The sequence below is a fragment of the Helianthus annuus genome, chromosome 13 (assembly GCF_002127325.2).
Source record: "Helianthus annuus cultivar XRQ/B chromosome 13, HanXRQr2.0-SUNRISE, whole genome shotgun sequence".
NCBI classification, from domain to species: Eukaryota; Viridiplantae; Streptophyta; class Magnoliopsida; order Asterales; family Asteraceae; genus Helianthus; species Helianthus annuus.
In genome coordinates, this window is record NC_035445.2 from 150,446,230 (window position 1) to 150,463,192 (window position 16,963).

The 16,963-nt window shown below is 33.5% G+C and overlaps 1 protein-coding gene across 1 annotated transcript; it reads right to left on the reverse strand.

Moving 5' to 3' along the window:
* Positions 1-667: 667 nt before the first annotated feature.
* LOC118485895 lies at positions 668-9,129 on the reverse strand. Its single transcript, XM_035982406.1, has 8 exons — positions 9,118-9,129; positions 8,964-9,029; positions 8,745-8,844; positions 5,575-5,846; positions 5,017-5,432; positions 3,956-4,896; positions 3,798-3,821; positions 668-1,140 (listed from the first exon to the last, which is right to left on the reverse strand). The coding sequence occupies exons 1-8, from the start codon at positions 9,127-9,129 to the stop codon at positions 668-670; spliced, it is 2,304 nt and encodes a 767-aa protein (XP_035838299.1).
* Between the last annotated feature and the right edge of the window lie 7,834 nt (positions 9,130-16,963).

Below are 16,963 nucleotides of genomic sequence, written 5' to 3' on the forward strand. Positions count from 1 at the left end.
GCAGCCGGATTCCGAAATAAATCTCATAAGTTAAACGTGAGGAACATGAAGGGAAAAACAATCAAAATGAATGTTAGGCGCCAAAAGAATGGAAATGCTGTAAGGTATGCAATCGAAGGTTGGCCGATGTTCATGAAGGAGAATGGACTTTGTTTGGGTGATAGACTGCATTTCACATTTGTAAGTTCATCAAATCTCCTGATCTTATCAAATGTGGATGGGGTTAATGCATGTTAACAGGTAATCTAATGATGAAGGTGTTTGTGTAGAACAAATGATGACTGTTTTGTGATCATGTTATTAGGTTTACTCTTTTTTGGACAAAGTTTCTATGGTTATGATGTTTTATTTTGTTCCTAGGTAGTTTATGGTTAAAGACAACTACTATTATATCATCCAACAAAGTACCATAATTTTGAATGTAATTAACAGTTGGTATCGTGCATAAATACTTGTTGGTTATCAATGTTTAAATATATCTATTTACAAACTAACTTGTGTTTGTTTATATGTGGTTAAGATTATTTATATAAATTTTATGTGATATATATTAAAAATGAAATGTAAAAAAAATATAAAGTAAAATGGAAATATAAATTTCGGAGTAAAGGAATAAATAATATGACAGTTGGATATTAATATTAAAATAATGAAACTATAAATCAAACTATAAATTTGAGAATATCTCTTTGTATACAACATTTGTAGTCTTATTAGTAACGTTCCCCTCAACATCTAATATTAACATCCTTAAACCATCCATGCTTTTGACTCTTGAAACTGCAACATATAGTTGTCCGTGAGTGAAAACAGGCTGCTTTAGAAACAAACCAACCTTAGATAACGACTGTCCCTGACTTTTATTTATCGTCATTGCAAAACACACAGCTATCGGGAATTGCCTTCTTTGAAGTTTGAAAGGTATTCGTTTGTCAGAGGGGGAAAGATTGATCCTTGGTATAAAAGTTCTAGTACCAATATTATTACCAGAAATCACTTTTGCTTCAATAATCCGATCACCAAGTTTTACGACTTGTAATCTTGTACCATTGCACAGACCGTTTTTCTGATCAAGGTTACGTAAAAGCATGATAGGAACACCAACTTTTAAAACCAACTTATGATTCGGCATTCCTGAAACTTTAAGACCATTTAAAACATCGGGGGGGTAAACATTGTGTCGAATATGGTCAGTTACATTCTCAGATTGGCAGATGGAATCTGAACTTAGATACTCTTTATGATCACCAGGAAACATTGCTAATAAGGTATCATTTATCTCGTGAACAACGTCGTTCTTAGGAGCAAGTATGGCTCTTTCCTGAAAATAATTTGGATCATTGAACGATTCAAGTATCGAAGGATACACAAAGTTGATCAGATTACCAATAGGGTTAGTGGACTCAGTAATCAACAGTTCTTGAGGTATATCAATAACAGCTTCTCCGTCGTTGCGACCACCAAGTTTTCCCTCGCCAATATCCAAAAGCCATTTAGCAAACTCTTTTGTCTTGTCAATATCACCATGATTCATGCCAACAGTGAGCCTCATGTTTTTTGTTAGCGTTAGTAACTTGCATTTATTCCATATATATGACGAACTCAGGGAAGCATTCACGATATCTTGTCTAGAGCCATTAGGAACAACAGGAAGAATCTGTCTAAAGTCACCACCAAATACAATTACCTTTCCTCTAAATGGTAAAGCTTCGCTATTTGAACAATCAGGCATCAATATATCTTTTAAGGTTCTATCCAATGCTTCAAAGGCATGTTTATGAATCATTGGAGCCTCATCCCATATAATAAGTTGTGTTTTTTTTAAAGACACGCAAGTTCAGATCCAGGCTTCATGCGGCAAAGAGAATCCTCATTTAGATTCAGAGGGATGGAAAATCGAGAATGGGCTGTTCGACTTCCAGAAAGTAGCAAAGAAGCTATACCGCTTGAAGCAACATTTAAAACAATTTCAGACTTACTTCGAATTGCTGCCGACAATGTCTTCCAAAGAAAGGTCTTACCGGTGCCACCATATCCGTAAACAAAAAAGACACCACCTTTGTTTGTTCTAACAGATTCCATAATCTGATCAAAAACATTACGTTGCTCATCTGTTAAAAGTAGTAACATATTATTCAACTCATCTTCCATGGTATTTTGGAAATAAGATAACTCCTCGTTGATCAATCGATTGTTAGACGAAGAAATAGACTCATCATCAGGATAAGGCATATTTGAATAGTTCCTCAGAGATGAATTATTACGAAGTAAGAACTTCTCAATCTCTAACAACGCCAAATTCTTTATTTCTTCGTCAGAATAATTTAAATCTGCAAACAAAATTGAAGATGTATTTAATAATACAATAATTCTTTATTACTGTTGAATATTAAAGTATATTTTGGTAAATATGATATAAATGAAGTTGAAGGGTAAATAACAAAAATTTTTTGGTACAAATGAAGTTCTTTTTATTTCATTCAGATAAAAAAATTATCAACAAAAAATAATTAATTTAATAAATATATTAATTGAATATTAGATAACATGCAAAAATTAAAAAAAAAAGACATACCATCAACATTCAAATGTTTTTCTTGTCTATATAAAATGTCATCCGATAAATACGTCCATGTTTTCTCCCATACAAAATCAGGTCTAGACAAACTACCAGACATCAGCATTGTTCCAAATAACGTCCGTAGATAAGTAGCACTTCCATACAAATTAGCTTCTTTGATAGCTTCAATGTACTCGTTATCATCATCCAAAAGCCCTAGCGCATACCATGCGTCCCTGAAAGTTGGATACAAAGTACCATTTACAGTACGAATATCTTCAAAAGATTTTGGTCCCTTTACTTTGTTCAATAATATTCTGAGGTAGTACGCTTCACCAGCTGAAGGAAACACCGAATGAATCCTACCGATTGAAGGATGTCGTTTCCTTATATCCCAACTGCGAGTTCTTAATTTAAAAACAAACTTTGATGGAAACTCAACATAAGTAAGATTACGTGCCTCAGGTAATTTTTCGTTACACTTCATCCAAGATAAGAACATAGTAGAAGCAACAGATGGTTTGTTAAGAACCTCGTCAATGTCATCGTCTGCGCCATATACTACGTTTTGCTGACCAGGTAAATGGAACGGCAATCGAATAACTGCGGGATATCGATAATGAATATCATAGGAAAAGATCCTCCAAAGAGATTCGCATGCAGAAATATACCGGCAATCGTAATACTTTTCTATCTCATCGACTACAGGTTCCTGCTCATCCTGATTTCCACTTTCAACAACTCTAAGAGTAGTTCTATCTGGGCCTTTGTTAATGTACTTGAACAAATATTTGATAGAACCAACTTGATTGCACCATTCAACGTTAATATGCGCCTGGTATCTTTTTAACAGCACTTTACTATATGGAACAACATATCTATTGTCTACGTTCACACGTGATTTAACAACAGATAGGCCAGAATCCCTTCTACGATAAACTAGAAATCCTTTTTTATCCAAACATGTTTCATTAACAAATTTCTTAGGAAACTTCTTGGACCACTTACGATCGATCATGCAAGGACAATTCATATTGAGAGGACCACACGGACCATGAATCATGTAGTCTGCCACAAGTTTATATAACTCTGGATCCTCGGCTATGTCTCGAATTTCGGCAGAAATGATTGGATCTAGTTGGTCAACAGATAGAATCTTGCTGTCAGAATGCATGAATACACATATGTGTGCATGAGGAAGTCCGCGTTTTTGAAACTCAACAGTATAGACAACTACAGAGTACAACAACAAAAATATAATAAATTAGAAAAAAAAAATAAAGTAACTTATATTATCAACATTAAATATAGATTAATAATAATAATACTAATAAATATAAAGTAACGTTATTTAAAAACAGTAGCCTTTAAATGTTATCGTATAAATAAACATACCAGAATTAACTCTACCGAGCAACTTGCCTTCTTTCAATTCTTTTGTTATGGAATCTAGTTTTATCTTGAAAATTCGACACAAAATGTCCGGTCTATCTTCAGGCCTTATCGTCGTATCTTTTAAAAACCTTTGCACCTCCGGCCATTTTGGATTACACGTAATAGTGATGAAAAAATCTGGATACCCAAACCATTTGCACAAAGACATTGCATCTAAGTAATTTTGCATCATATATCGAGAACCGCCAGTGAAGGAAGATGGAATAAAGATACGTGTTCCAATTTTTGACATATCTTTTTTTCCAGCATTACTTGCATTCTGAATATTCTGAACAGTTTCTGACCTCAAATGAGTTTGTTGTCGCCGTATGTAAAACAACCTTTCACTCTCAATCATAGTGTAAGCATCAACAACAAATTGTTGGAAAAGTCTTTTTGCATTATGAATCAAAGAAAACTTATCGACACGATCTTGTAATCTATAAGCAAAGAACTCACGCATAGTACACATTGGACGTTTGCTGTTCGTGTCTGGATTGAGACCTCTATGAAGAATATCAACCCTGTACATATCTTCTCCGTATGGAAATAGAAGAGGGTATTGTAGAGAAAGATAAGAAGGATGTAATTCACTTATGCGCTCAATCCGACCAGATCTTCTTTTCACTACTATATCACGATTCTCAACAGCTTGAGTCAGATCTCCAATAACTAATGCTGCAACTTCAGAAGCTTCAGGAAGGTTATATGTCCTACCATCTTTGGATCTTTTACCAATTAGACAAAGCTTCAAGTCGATGTAAGGGTTTTCATTTAAACAATTTCTAGCTTGTCGATAAATTTTAACCAAAGCGTTGTTAGTGTCTAACATAAGTGTAAGTTCCTCAATGATCTGAACATCAAAAGCTGACTCAGTTATTGTAAAAGAAGTGTTTGAGCCCCTATAAAATTAACAAAATGTATGGATTAATAGCGATTATATATGTATTACTAACATTAATATCATATAAAATAAATCGACAAATATAGGTAATTATAAAGACTATGAAATTAATACATACCCAACAGCATTTTGTCGATTAAATATTTCATTATCTGTGTCGTATATATACAACTGGCTGAATTTTGGGTCATTTCCATCTTCAGGTAATAGACTCCCAATAGTATGATAATTTTGACCACTTAATCGAAACACATAAGGTGCATTTCCACGGTTGATAGTTTTGTCAATCCTTCCTCCCATAGATGTAAATGAGAACATAGAATTATAACGCCGAATGTTTTTTAAAAAGAATTTGCTCTTCGCACTGACGCCAACATATAGATCTTTCAAAATTTCAGGAGGCTGCTTAAAATCAGGTAACAAAACTTTACCGTATGAACAGCAAAGGAAATAGTTAGGTTTATTTCGCTTCTGTTCTCCCCTATCCGCCTCTGCTTTCCATAGCTTTGCGCTACACGTTCGACACCCGATTATCTAGTCACCATGATCCAAGTAGTCTGTACATTTTTTTTATTTCAGTTAAAAGATTAATGTTATTAAAAATAATAAATCTATGTTGTTAAAAAACATTATGAAAATAAATATGTGAAGCAGTAATAAATAAAAGAGGATTAACTTTACCTTTTGAAACACCTTTTAAATGTTGATCAATGATATCAGCAAACTCGTTATCATCATCTGTTGTCAAATCAATAATAGGTATAGGTGTTAAGTTTCGTCGTTTTCTTACTAATTTACGCTTTCCTGATGACATTCTTATCAATGGTGAAGGTTCGTCTGATGCTATAACAGTATTTGGTGGAATTGTAGATGATGAAGAAGGTATCATGTCTGATGCTGAGTTGCTTGTAATGTTTCTTGGAATACCACTGGAAGATGCAATGTTTCCTATAAAAATTATTATAACAAATGATATAAAATCATATAATAAAAAACAAACATAAAAAAATATATAATTTCGTTAACTATATATTAAAAAAGTTTGATAATAATATTATTAACTAAAAGAAAATTAATGTACATAAATGACATGAATTAGTAAACATGAAGATTTCCATTTGTTATTAAGGTGCTTCAAAATTTCAAATGCGTGGAACCCAATGGTTCTTAACAAAATAAAATAATTAGTATTTTGTTTTTTAATTGCATTTGCTACACATTCGGAGTTTATGGATGTTTTGTGATAGATCCATAAAAAGGTCAAGACACCCTGGAAGTGTTTTCATCGGTGGAATAAACCCCCCAAATTGCAAAATTCCAAATAGAAACTGATTTTTTTCCACTTTTAAAAAAATATATATTGCTTTTCGTGAAAAAAAATATACAAATAAAAAAATATATTGCTTTTCGTGAAAAAAAAAAATAGTATACAAATTTTGAGCATGATGGAAAATTATGTAAATTTAAGAAGTCTAATACAAAGGGACACCATCACCACTCCAAATTATTGAAAGGTTAGACTTTTCTTAATAATGTTGTGGAAATTGCTAAACGAGGTTATCATCAAATTACTTAAGAATATGGTGGATTCGAATCCACGTAACTAGTTTTGGATGTTTGACATATAAAAAGATGTTTGACGAGCATCAACTTCACTTCTACCATCATAACATGCCATAAAATGAAAGATTCACCAACTTGAATGGTATGACTGACTTTGTTGGGCGAGGGTAAGAAAAATGAAACATCTTTAGACCATCTTTAGACAATATTTAACGTATTTGTCTCGATGATGACGCTTGTAACTCCGTATCTATGCAATCAAAGTATTGATCGTTTGTGTTGAAGAGCAATAAGCACTTTTTGGCGTTATGGATGAAGATGTTTTAAAATATGAAAACAAAAATTCACAAAAGAAAAATGCAAGCTATAATTTGTTAATCTTTAATTGTTTTAAGTTGATATTTTGGCTTTATTCTAACATAGTTTAATGTGATTGTTCCTCTTCTAGTAAATCCTCTAATCCACCACTAGTGTTTGGGGTTATGTGGTGACTATTGTTCACAATGGTGTACGAGACCTTAACAAATTAAAATGATGCTCAATGTGGTAGGAAACTACACATTAATTGTAATAGTGTTAGTAATAATGACAATAGATGCTATTTGTGAATATTTAAAATAATTTAATGTGGCATGATTTGATGTTGTGTAGGCTTATATGAAGGTCACATCAACATAAAATAATAGAAAAGCTACAAATAACGAGTAACATATCAAACACACGTCATTTTTTGTAACAAAATGATAATAAGACCATGTGTAGTGGGGCGTGATTTTTAAAAAAAATTGAAAAATAACGCCCTAAAACGCCCCCACTACCACTACATGGGGCGTTTTATTGCAAAAATTTTGAAAAAAAAGGGGCTCGGCGTTTTCTTCAAAACGCCCACACTACAAATTGTGTAGCCACTTTTGATTGAATGGGCCAATGGAAAGAGAACAAATGGACTGACACACTCTAACCACTTTTGATTTCTTTTTTTTTTTTTTTTATGATTGAATGGGCATTATGGGGCATTATACCCACTACACCACTTTTGCTATAATGCCCCCTTGCTGACTAGGACGCCACGTGTCGTATAATGCCCCATGGTGGGGGCATTATAAGGTTCTACCACTACACATGGTCTAAGATAAAAAGTAAGTTACATGTCACAACCTTTGGTTAAAATTTTATAAGAAAACAGATGATACTTTTTTTTGATGTTTTTCAACAAAAGAATACACGGATAGTGTTTGTTTCATTCAAGCGTTATGACATTTACGTAAACTAGTATCTGTTGGAATTCAAGTCTTCTTCAACATAATCAAACAATGAATCTAAGACCATCGTAGTGGGGTGTGATTTTTAAAAAAAATTGAAAAAAAGGCCCCAAAACGCCCCTCCCCCACTACACATGGCGTGATCCGGCGTTATTTTGTTCCATTTTGCAAGCCGGCGTTTTTTTTAAAACGCCAAAGTGGTCAAATGCAAACAAAAGGTGGCCAATGGGATTTTTGCATGTGGCAATGAGACAGTTTGCTTTTTTGACTAGCCAATCAATCAACAACCATTTGCCTTTTTAATTTTTTTTTAATGATTGGAAGAGGCATTATCAGACATTATTCCCACTATGCCACTTTTGCAATAACGCCCCATGCTGACTGGGATGACACGTGTCGGATAATGCCCCATGGTGGGGGCATTATAACAATTTACCACTACACATGGTCTAATTGGTTAAAACTCTTTGATTGAAATTGAAGGTATATAAACCCTAAATATATAACCCTTAATTATACTAAACAACCCAGAGAACAAGTAACTTATTTCTATAAGGAAACCAAATAAAATAAAATAAAACTAAATCTTCCTACTAAAATAAGTTAAATCATTTATACCATCCTCAAACTTTTGAGTATTGACAAGATTAGTTCCAACAATCACCCCCGAATCTTGTCAAGTTAATTTTAGGTCTTGAATACTAAGTAATACCCGAAGTTCTTCCACCTTAATACTCAGTGTCTAATGTCTTGTGTTCGCTTTGCATCAACACCTTTACTGCAGCCGATATACCACCGCACCCCTTGTTTTCTGACTCATTTAGCTTCACACCCAAAACTTGTCCAAACACTTGAACCATCAACCACAAATAAGGCAACATCTTTTTTCTTCCACCTTGATCAAACTTGCTACTTCACCACCTTTGAAGCCTGTTGTTGATCCGATTTAAAACTACACTACACATGAGTTTTCTCGTTGATCAAGCTTGCAATTACTGCCCCTTGATTGCTACGGTCTTACTGTTGTTGATCACAACCTCGATCACTACAACCTGCTGAACTGTTTGATCAACAAACCCTCTTGCGCCTACCTTCTTGATCGCTACAACCTTTTCTCTTCCCTTTAACCTCCCAATTTGATAAACCACTATGATATCAATTGTTAAAAATCAAGGCTTCTTCAACATAATTAAACAATGAATGTAACAGGCTAAAACTCTTTGATTAAAATTGAAGGTACATAAACCCTAAACATATAACCCATATTTTTACTAAACAACCCTATTGGAGAAGAAGTAACCTGTTTCTACAAGGAAACAAATAAAATAAAACTACAATAAATTAAATCATTTAGTATCCTCTAACTTTTGAGTATTGACAAGATTAGTTCTAACAATATCTTCCATTAGATTCGAAACAAATGGGGCACATTAAGTAATGTAGGGCTACACCGCTAGATAGAGGCACATGTCTCTTAGAAGATCTCAGGTTTAAATCTACGTAATAAGAATATTTTAGCATAATTGGTTTAAAGTAGAATAAGGGTAATTTTTTCAAGAATGAAACATATTTGTTATCATTTAGACTATATTGTATCACCATTAGGTTTTCGTGTTAATTGATATATTTAGGTAACGAAGCTTGAAAATCCATATTACACAATCTAACTAGTGATTAATTTTGGAATGTTTGTGTTGAAAAACAATAAGTATTTGTTAGTGTTACGAGTGTTTTTGTTGAAATACAATAAGTATTTGTTAGTGTTACGAATGAAGATGTAGTAGACGTTTTATAAAATATGAAAAAAAAAAAACATAAAGTACAAATGCAATTTCTCTTTTGTTACTCTTTAATTGTTTAACATATATTTTTGGGCTATTTTGATTAGGTTTGTAAACGAGCCACACCAAGGGCGGACCTAGAGTGTTAGAAGGGGTAATATCTGTTCACTCTTGACGCTCTGACGATAGTGTAAATTTTGAAAAAAATTGACGTTTTTTTATACGTACGTACGTACGTATTTTTGAAACGTTACCCCTATGCGGATTTTTTAGATCTGTCACGGAACCAAAAAAATATGAATGGAGTATGTCCGTCTTTTTGCATTTAATTTTAACCAAACATGAACAATTAAACGAACATGTTTTCTTGTTCGTTTGTTTAGAAAATACGTGTATTTGTGTTTGTTTGTTAATAGTACAAACGAATGATTTATGAATGAACATGACTAAACATAGATGAACGAACGTAACCAAGCATACACCAATTATAGTAGTCATAAACATCAATTTGTCTGGATTAAAAATAACAAAACTAGACTAATACGTAATATTTTAATGGGAGAGGATCAAATAAGAAGTTTAATCTTGCTAGAAAGGATAGGAAGTAATCTTAACCATCCACGTGGCAAAGTAGGAATACAAATGAGAAGGCTATTTTAGTCCAATACAAACATTCGTCTTATATCTAAAACACCAAGTATATCTTTTATGTTCATCTCATCCCACACTACCATCACCACCTACCACCACCATAACCCCAACTGTCGTCCCCCACCACCACCACCATCACCGCCGCTACCACCACCATCATCTTCTTTTCTATACCTCACCACCAATCCACAACTGGCGACACACACCAACAACGAACACCACACTCGTTAATCTCAATCGAACTTCATCAGATCTAATAAAAAAAATTCATAGATCAATATCTTAAAGACGGAGAGAGGAAATACGAGAGGAGTGTTGGACGGAGAGAACAGAAGAAGCGTTGCCGGAATTTCTTTATTGCGTTTTATGGAAAGAAACTGATTTGTGTTTGTGTTCGAGTTTGAGTGTGTGAGGGAGAAAGGAATCTGATCTCTTCCACAATGATAATATAAAACTAGACTTCATTCCAATCCCCATCAAGATAAAGATACCAAAACTGCTGACTGAAAAGGTATGCCAGATCTTCAAGAAGGATTTTTGTTTTAAATCGTAGAGAGAGAGGATTTTAGGGATTTGTGGTTGAGTGAGAGAAAGAGAAAGAAAGATCAAAAAATGAGGGTTAAGTGTGAACAGTATCTAGGTAAATGAAAAACATTTATTGCGTTTTTTGTTGCGTTTTATGTTAGTTTATTGAAATTGAAAGGAAATTATATTTTTTATGATTCTAATTTTATTGCTTTTGTATTTTATGTTTTATAAAATAATACCAATTCATTGCGTTTTATCGTGTTTTAATCTATTGCTTTTATAATTGTGTTTTATAACAAAATGAAAAAACACATTTTTCGTGTGTTTTTGTCCATTGCGTTTTACAAAAGAATGAAAAAACTCATTTTTCGTGTGTTTTTTGTCCATTGCGTTTTAGGGTAAACACATTTTTATGTGTTTTTAGTCTATTGCGTTTTAGGTAAAACACATTTTTATGTGTTTTTAGTTCATTGCGTTTTAGAAAAAAAAAAAAAACACTTTATTTTGTGTTTTCAGTCCATTGCGTTTTAGAAAGAACATTTTCTTTTGTGTTTTTAGGTTATTGCGTTTTAGAAATAAGATATTTTTATCTGTTTTCTGGCCATTACGTTTTAGAAAAACACATTTTTGAAGTGTTTTTTGGCCATTGCGTTTTAGAAAAACACATTTTTGAAGTGTTTTTAGTCCATCGCGTTTTAGGTAAACACATTTTTAGGTGTTTTCAATGTTAGGATCTGAGGCTGTCATGATTCGTGTTTGTTTGCATAAAACTAATAAGTGCAGCGGAAATGAGTTGCAAACAAAGTAAACACAAACAAAGGAAAGTAGAGATTGATAAACAATTGCTTTTCATTGAATCAAATGATTTACAAATAAGCAAAAGATTACAGTAAAAGCTTACAATCTAAACTCCCCCTCAGCCTGATACACCAGAGTTGGTTGCACAAGATGAAAGGATGAATTGAGGAGAAGAACTCACTCAAAACGATCAAGTGTAACAGTACAGAGTACTGTCATACTTATAGGCAAACCAAACTACTGATATACTTCAGCTGACGTCACCATGATAGTGACATCTAATGACCTAACAAACTACAAATACTGTCCTACACAAACTACTGTTATGTAACATCTGATATTCACTAACATACAAAACATAAGGAAAACTACTGCTTCACGTTCCACTGTTGTAGCCTTAGCACAGATGTTGAGTCTTCAGTGCTTTCTTCAAAGGTGATCAGTTTTTGAGAGGGCAGTGCTTGAATCTTCAGCAGCACTTAGGAAACAGCAGTAGATAGAGCAACAGAGTTTGTCTTTAGCAGTTGTTAGGTAATCATCAGAGTTTGGTTTATCAGTTGTTGTATTTGAGCAGCACTTAACATTTATCAGCTGTTAGATAACCACTGTCAAGGGGAGAGATTAGAGTAAACTGCTGCTTATTAAGAGTCCACTGATAGGATCCGGTTTTGGCTTTACATTATCTGTTCCTCTGTTAGGGTTCAATCCCAACATTCAGTCCATTGCGTTTTAAAAAGTACAATTTGTTTTGTGTTTTTAGGCCATTGCGTTTTAGAAATAAGACATTTTTATGTGTTTTCTGGCAATTACGTTTTAGAAAAAAACATTTTGAAAGTGTTTTTTGGCCATTGCGTTTTAGAAAAACACATTTTTGAATTGTTTTTAGTCCATTGCGTTTTAGGTAAACACATTTTTATGTGTTTTCAGTCCATTGCGTTTTAGAAATTACATTTTCTTTTTGTGTTTTTTGTGCATTGCGTTTTAGAAAAAAGTCATTTTTTATGTTTTTTTTTCATTGCGTTTTACGTAACTGGGTTTTCAATTTTTTTTTCCGAAAATATAGCAATAGTATACTCGTTTTAAAGATAAAAACGCTCGTTTTTTTTGGTGCAATTTTTATAAAAAAATAATGTCGTATGAAAAGTTATTAACGTTTAAAAAATGGGGGGGGGGAGGGGAAATTGGAGGAGAGAGAAACTATTATCCTGGATTGACTATAATGCCTTTACACAAACCCACGCGCCTCTTTTTTTTATCTTTAATTTCACTCATTGATTAATTTGATAAAATTAGGCTAAATTGTGATGGGCCTAAAAAGTTTAAATAAATATCTACATGAACGTAAACGAAGAGACTTAAACAAGTGTAAACTAAGAGGATTCACATCCATACCATCAAAATATGTGTTTGGAGTTTTTAAAATATAAAGAGTATAAAAAGTGGTTGTGAGTGGAGGAGAGAGAAAATGTTACTGTTTATCTGTATATTTGGGGGGACACTGTTCACCCCCTATAATTTTTTTAATATATTTTGAAAGTGGTTGCGAGTAGAAGAGAGAAAAAAGGTAATGATAAAAGTATAAAAAATATTATTTATTAAAAAGAAGAGAGAAAATGTAGTGTTTTTTTAGTGTAATTTAGGGTGAAAATATAATGGAATGAATGTGAATGCTCTAACAAACATAAACAAAGGTAAACATAAGTTCACGAATTAGACATGTATTCATGTTCATTTCTTCATCTAACTAAATGAAAAAAAAATCTTGTTCACAGTCATTTGTTTATTAAATAAAGGGTAAATTGCGTTTTACGTCCTTTAACTAACGAAATTACATTAGATGTCTTTTATGTTAGAGTTTTTCATCATACGGTGTCCTTTTTCCCAACCCAATTAATTTTTTTGGTTAACTCTTAACACCTGCCACTCACATGAGGGCATAATGGTCATTTTCACTTAATAACTAAAACAAAAAAGTTAATAAAAATACCATTGAAACTTCAAGAGGAAGATAGGGCTGTTCACGAGCCGAACCGAACCGATCAGACCTTTGCTCGTGCTCGGTTCGTTTACAAACCGATCCGAACCGAATCGAGCGTTTTTTCAACCGAGCCAAAGTCGAGCGAGCATGTTTCAATCTGAGCATTTTCCGAACGAACGTCGAGCGAGTATCGAGCGTCGTATAATAAACAAGGAAAATGACGATGAGAGTGCTAGTTATTAGAATAAAGTGTAGTTTCCGTCCCTAATATTTCGTCCAGTGGAACACACGTAAAAATTTAACAAATAACAAGGAATACAAAAACACTCAACTAGTTCTATCGAGATTAACTAAGCGGGAAGATAAATTGTCGACCAATTGAAACATACCCTTGTTCTATCGGAAGTTTGAAATTGAATGAATCGATTGGAGCAAAACCCTGGCGTGTTAGCGCTTTGGCGAGTGGCGATGAAGAAATCGAATAACAATGGCCAATGGGGGGTATTTGATTAGGGTCTTGCACTTCTGAATCAAATGGTGGGTTGAGACTTGAGTACTGATCGACGCTTCACATTTTAGTATTTGAAATTTTGACTCAATTACTCAAATGGACATTTAAGTATTGGATAATGGACTATTGGTAATGGATTTCAATTCTAATTACTTAATGAGCTCTATTTGGATCTTGGACCAAACATTGTTAATGTTGGTATCTAGTCATTTCATTAAAAATGATACAAACACAAACACAAATATATATGTATATATATATATATTAAAAATAAATCGAGCCAACCGAGTCGAACCGAACTGAGCGGACCTTTGCTCGTGCTCGGTTCGTTTACAAACCGAACCGATCCAAACCGAGCATTTTTTTAATTGATCTGAATCAAACGAGCAAATTCTGAGCATTTTCCGAGCGAGCATCGAACGAGCGTCGAGCGCCGAGCAATTTGAACAGCCCTAGAGGAAGATATGTTTTAAGTGAAAATAACCATTATACCCTCATGTGAATGACACATGTTAAGAGTTAACATAAAAAATTATCTGAGTTAGGGCAAATGACGTTACATGATGAGAAATTGTAACATAAAGGACATCCAGTGTAGTTTTGTTAGTTAAAAGACAACGCCTGCAATTTTGTTCAAACTTAAAAGACGCAAAACACAATTTACCCATTGTAATCAAACATTATTGAATTTCTCATAGAACAATTCATGAATTGTCCTCTTAACATTCGATTAGTTTACAATTCTAGTGATGTGGTTTATAGTAATTGTCCCTCTTCTCAAAGTAAATTCCATAAACCATCACTAGTGTCTGGGGTTGTAGGGTGGTTGTGGTTCACAATGGTGTAAGAGACCTTAACAAGTTAAAAGTGATGTTTAACAGAATTAATAGTAGTATTAGAAGTACTAATAATAATAAAATTAATATTACAAAAATAATATGATGCGACATAATTTGATGGTGTGAAGCTTATGTGAATGACACATCAACAGATGATTTACAAGATAAAAAACTAATAGCATCAGTTTTTTGGGACAAAAAAAATAACAAAACTAGACTAATATATAATGAGCAATATTTTAATTTCGTAAAACTAGACTAAATTACTATGTACCTAAAAAAGTTTAAATGAATATTTAAATAAGCATAAAGGAAGGGACTCAAACAAGTGTAAACTAACAAATATGAACGAACAACACATAAATAAAAGTAAACATTTAAATGAATGAACGGGAGACGTGTTCGTGTCTATTCGTTCGTCTAACTGAACCAAGAACTTATTCACCTTCGTTCATTTATTAAATAAATGAACACTAATGAATTTCTCACCGAATCATTCATTGAACATTCGATTTGTTTACGATTCTAATCTTGATGTGCTTAAAGTAACTATCCCTCTTCTCAAAGTAACTTCCCTCAATCACCACTAGTGTTTGGGGTTATGTGGTGGTTGTGGTTCACAATGGTGTAGGAGACCCTAACTCAACAAGTTAAAGTGATGTTTAACAGAATTAATAATACTAGTAGTAGTAGTATTAATATTCAATAATTAAACTAGTATATTACAAAAATAATATGATGTGACATGATTTGATGGTGTGGCCTTACATGAATGACACATCAAAGCTAAAATGATAACCAAGTTATACGTCTAATACATCATTTTTTGAGTTAATTACGATTTTCGTCCCTGTAGTTTGTCAAAAATCATTATTTAAGTCCATTAGTTTAAAAATTGCGATTTCAGTCCTTGTGGTTTCATTTTCATAACCATTTCAGTCCACATCATAACTATTTCAGTCCCTGTACTTAACAGAATAATGGATTGAAATGATTACGAAAGTGAAACCACATGGACTGAAATGGTTACGAAAGTGAAACCACAGGGACCGAAATCATAATTTTTAAACTAACGAACTGAAATAGTGATTTTTGACAAACCACAAGGACAAAAGCTATAATTAACTCATCATTTTTTATATCAAAAGATACAAAATTAAAAGTATGTTAATACCATGCGATAACTTTTGATACAGAAATTAATAAGAAAACAAGTGGTAATTTTTCTGAACCTTTTCAAATTTGTTCAACAAAATACTAAAATTAAAATTAAGAAGAAAAAAAATTAATTTGAGAAAGACTTTGATATTGACAGTTTCTCTAATAAGGATACCGTCCCCTCAAAGCACAAAAAAACTTTGACGAATGCATTGTTTTGCAAAATCTCTCAAAGCTTGGGAGAAGTTTTTGATTTGTCATCCCGCCAGAAGGCGGTGTTTGAGTGTCTGAAGGGTCCCCGTGCTCAGGATTTTTTTTACCGTTATCCCGATTGAGAGGTTAGGACAATGTATGTATGCAATAGAATATAGAGCATTCTCAAATACCGGTTGATGATCACTTTGTACCTAGAAGATGAAACCTGCCCAATATGCCGTAAAACTTGTATGGATAAATACGGGGAGCACACAGTTTATTGTAAAGAGCTCCCTGGGTTCAAATATCGGCCTGACTGGGTGCGAGATGTTTTGTGGGACATCCTGAGAAGAGCTAAGATTTCTACTAAGAAAGAGGCCCATGTGAATTTCCTTACGGACCCTATGAAAGGGAGATCTACTCTGCGATTCGCGGATCTACATGTCTTTGGCTTGGCTAGGGGGAAACATGCTTGTGTGGACCTCACGGGGGTTTCCCCTTTGGTTGGTTTAAGGAAAAAAGAGTTTGTAGCTGGACTAGTATCAAAAAAGACAGAATCAAAGAAAGTGGATAAACAAGCTAAAACTTGCACAGAAAACCAGCATATCTTTTTCCCTTTTGCATTTGATACACTCGGATCCCTAGCGCGAGAAGCTATCCAATTATTGACCAGGGTCCAACAGGTCATCCACAACAATTGTGCAGCCCCAGGTGGACAAGCATTTGTCTTTGGAAGGTTAAGATTTGCAATTCAAAAAGAGGTGATGGCGCAACTTGTTGCCTGTCCACCTTCTGTATTGA

Bases quoted from the DNA above. Each gene is read 5' to 3' on its own strand.
- LOC118485895 (XM_035982406.1), bottom strand. The intron at 8,845-8,963 runs GTACCTTCAATT...GGGAGGTTAAAG, and splicing joins GTTATATGTTTAGGGTTTAT to GGAAGAGAAAAGGTTGTAGC. The intron at 5,847-8,744 runs GTAAGACCGTAG...TAATTTTTATAG, and splicing joins CGAGGTTGTGATCAACAACA to GAAACATTGCATCTTCCAGT.